Here is a 3,257-nt window from a genome sequence, read left to right as displayed (position 1 = left end):
CAAAGAAGCCCGAAAGTGGAGTTATGCTTTAAAAAACTTACGATGGGTTGCCACATCGTATCTTTGATGCCTATTCTTTTATTTGAGATTTTTCTATTCCTAAATTGGATCCTAATTAATTTAGTTTACAGGTCTCTATACAAAGGGGTAGAACTGAACTGTCCAAGGGGATGACTGAAAACTTTTTCAAGTAAGAAGTGGAACTGCCCGAGCCAATTTCCGCGATATTGTTCTGAGAAAGCGGGTGGGCTATTTTTTAGAATTTTAGTCCGGTTTTGAATAAAATAAAGGGGGTAGGGAGGATTGACCTTTCTAACGCATTTTTTGCCGTGCTAGCATGGCCACACTGGTTTGTTTCCGATCGAAGCATCAAACAGCGCATCCCGATTTTACTTGACTAAGCCTTGTGCTCGTCCATCCATTGGACAATTCTTGTTCTAGTGATATGTTTCTCCTTGTTTTTCTTCTCCCTGACAAAGAGAAACAGTCAATTGGATCTAGATCTGTGCCGGTCTTTAGTTTTCCTCCTCTCCACCAAGCATTAAGGTAGCAAGGTGGAAGGTTGGCGGCAACTCTTATGTTGGCACCTGTTAGCCGAATTCTTAGTGACGAACTTCTTTGGCCATCGTCGCTTACATGAATTCTTCTTCTCTCCCCTTCTTCGATAATGGATTCCCCATACCCATGGGAAAGCTCAGCCCTTGTCCTTAAATACTACTCACTCCGATTCTAAATATAGGTCATATAGTTTTTGGCATGAATATTAAAGAACACACTTGCCGGCAAAGCTAGAGCAGATTTGGGCGAGATTACCCCTGATTAATTGACGTGAGAAAATAGGGGAGTTTGCATTAGATAAGAAAACATAATAAAAAAATATAAATAAAATCTCCATACAAATGGTGCAATGCAATATACCTTATATATATCAAGTAACTGAGGGAGTAAAATTTTATGCACATGCATGAAGCATATAAAATGTTTTCGATCGTGTTTCTTAACATATAAATATGTTTTTGTATTTGCAAATAAATGGCTCCGCGTATCCTGGGAACCATACTGATGCACTCACTGGATGAGCAGGGACATGCATGTGCTGGATATAGCATTTCTGGTTTCCGGCGCTGCTTAATTGATGCGGAAATGCAATTTGAGCTGCAGAAAACCGTGGCCTCCCCGTTTTTGTCGATTGTCATGTCCCCGCTTCTCTCGGAGCCTCACATTCCACAACACGCCATGCAAGAAGATGCAGCGTGCGTCATTTTTCTCACCACGGAAGACGTGCGCTTTCCCCATCCCCGCGTCCCCGTCTCCCTGACGACGACGCACGAGGCAATGGCGATATGCGCCGTCCTCCGCGCGTTGCCAGCCCACATGCTTGCGCCCCGGGACACGAACATGCGCCTCGTCTCTGATGTGCCTTCGCTGTCATCCTCCTCCACCTCGATCGATCGATTCGCCCAACCACACCCGCCACCATCGTCTACCCGAAGGCCCGAACTCTATATAAGCCTCGCGACACACGCATCGATCGATCGATCACTGCGATCCTCTTCGCCGCACAACTCGATCTTTGAGTGACGAGCTAGGTGCAGGCCTGTAGCTACCGAAGCTTAATAATTAAGCGATGGCGGTGAGCTCCAAGAGGGAGGCCTGCGTGCTGGCGGTTCTCGTGGGGCTCTGCATTGCCGCGCGGACGGTGGTCGCCGGGGGCAGGATCGACGACGGGCTGGTGCTGGACTGGGGCCACGGGAACGTGTCGCCGGACGGGCAGGTCATCTCGCTGTACCTCGACCGGGACTCCGGCGGCTCGGGCTTCCGGTCCAAAGAAACGTACATGTACGCCCGCACCGACCTGCAGATCAAGCTCGTCCCCAACAACTCCGCCGGCACCGTCACCACCTGCTACGTAAGTCCTCTCCGGCCATGATAATCGATCGATCGATCAATGTGCAATTCTAATCTGTATATCCGTGGGTTCATGCAGTTCATGTCGGAGGGGTCATGGGCGAACCACGACGAGATCGACCTGGAGTTCCTAGGCAACCTCAGCGGCCAGCCCTACACGCTCCACACCAACATCTACATCAACGGCAGCGGCCAGAAGGAGCAGCAGTTCCACCTCTGGTTCGACCCTACCACCGACTTCCACACCTACTCCATCGTCTGGACTTCCCTGCACATCCTGTGAGTACTCATTCTCACCAACATCCCAACTTATCCATGAGCAACCGAACTGTCAATTCAAGTGAATTGCAGTGTGCTGGTGGACGGCACGCCGATCCGGGAGTTCAGGAACAACGCGAATAAGGGCGTGGCGTACCCGTCGTCGCAGCGGATGCGGCTGTACGGGAGCCTGTGGGACGCCGAGGACTGGGCCACGCAGGGCGGCCGCGTCAAGGCGGACTGGTCGGCGGCGCCCTTCGTCGCGCAGTACCGCAACTTCACCGCCACCGCGTCGTCGCCGGGAGGGTACTCCTACTACGACCAGGAGATGGACGCGACGGCGCAGCAGAACATGAAGTGGGCGAGGGACAACTACATGGTCTACAACTACTGCGCCGACACCAAGAGGTTCTCCAACGGCTCGCCGCCCGAGTGCTACATGCCGTAGAGATCCAGTTAAGGCTCCCCATCGGGTGCACTTTGAGTGCAGACTCGATGGATTACACATAGAGCAGAGTGCAGTAGGGGAAAAGGGTATACACCCATGGTAGCGTTGACCTTATTTCTTGTCAGGACCGATTCATTCTTTTATTGTAAAAAATAAGAGTAAATAGCAAAATGCATACACGATTTCGACAATGGATTCAGTAATCAGTAGTCTGCCAGCTGAACTGTAAATTCTTATTCCGGTCACTAAGGCTGGTGCCAATGCACCACCCCACTCTCACCCGCTACGTCAGCTTTTTCCCTCTCTTGTTAGATGTATATATATATATATATATATTGTAGTTTCCCCATATGTTAGGGGGCTTTCTGCATATGTGCACCTATACATGTACTATATATTGTGGCCTTTGGCCCCCTGTAATACAACAAGTATATTCCCTAACATGGTATCAGAGCTACATTGATCCTCCTCTCCCTACGAACTTGTTCCGTCCTTGTCCCCGTCGCCCCGTCGCCCGACCGTCTGAGGCTGCTCCCTGCTCTCCTCCGATCTCCTTCCCCGCCTGCCCGACCGTCTGAGGGATCTCCTTCCCCGCCCGCCCGACCGACTCCCGATCTGAGGCTGCTCCCGCTCGCAGGGCCCT

General features: G+C 51.1%; 1 protein-coding gene across 1 annotated transcript; it reads left to right on the top strand.

Moving 5' to 3' along the window:
- The first annotated feature begins 1,551 nt into the window (after positions 1 to 1,551).
- Positions 1,552 to 2,805, top strand: LOC127330698 (xyloglucan endotransglucosylase/hydrolase protein 24). Its single transcript, XM_051356824.2, has 3 exons — positions 1,552 to 1,909; positions 1,988 to 2,187; positions 2,260 to 2,805. The coding sequence occupies exons 1-3, from the start codon at positions 1,628 to 1,630 to the stop codon at positions 2,612 to 2,614; spliced, it is 837 nt and encodes a 278-aa protein (XP_051212784.1). The 5' UTR covers positions 1,552 to 1,627; the 3' UTR covers positions 2,615 to 2,805.
- Positions 2,806 to 3,257: the final 452 nt, after the last annotated feature.

Source organism: Lolium perenne, chromosome 2 (genome assembly GCF_019359855.2).
Source record: "Lolium perenne isolate Kyuss_39 chromosome 2, Kyuss_2.0, whole genome shotgun sequence".
NCBI lineage: Eukaryota > Viridiplantae > Streptophyta > Magnoliopsida > Poales > Poaceae > Lolium > Lolium perenne.
This window is presented reverse-complemented; position numbering and strand designations above follow the sequence as displayed.

Coding starts and splice junctions, on each gene's coding strand:
- LOC127330698 (XM_051356824.2), top strand. CDS start 1,628: ATGGCGGTGAGCTCCAAGAGGGAGGCCTGCGTGCTGGCGGTTCTCGTG. Junction 1,910..1,987: donor GCACCGTCACCACCTGCTAC/GTAAGTCCTCTC, acceptor GGGTTCATGCAG/TTCATGTCGGAGGGGTCATG. Junction 2,188..2,259: donor TGGACTTCCCTGCACATCCT/GTGAGTACTCAT, acceptor AGTGAATTGCAG/TGTGCTGGTGGACGGCACGC.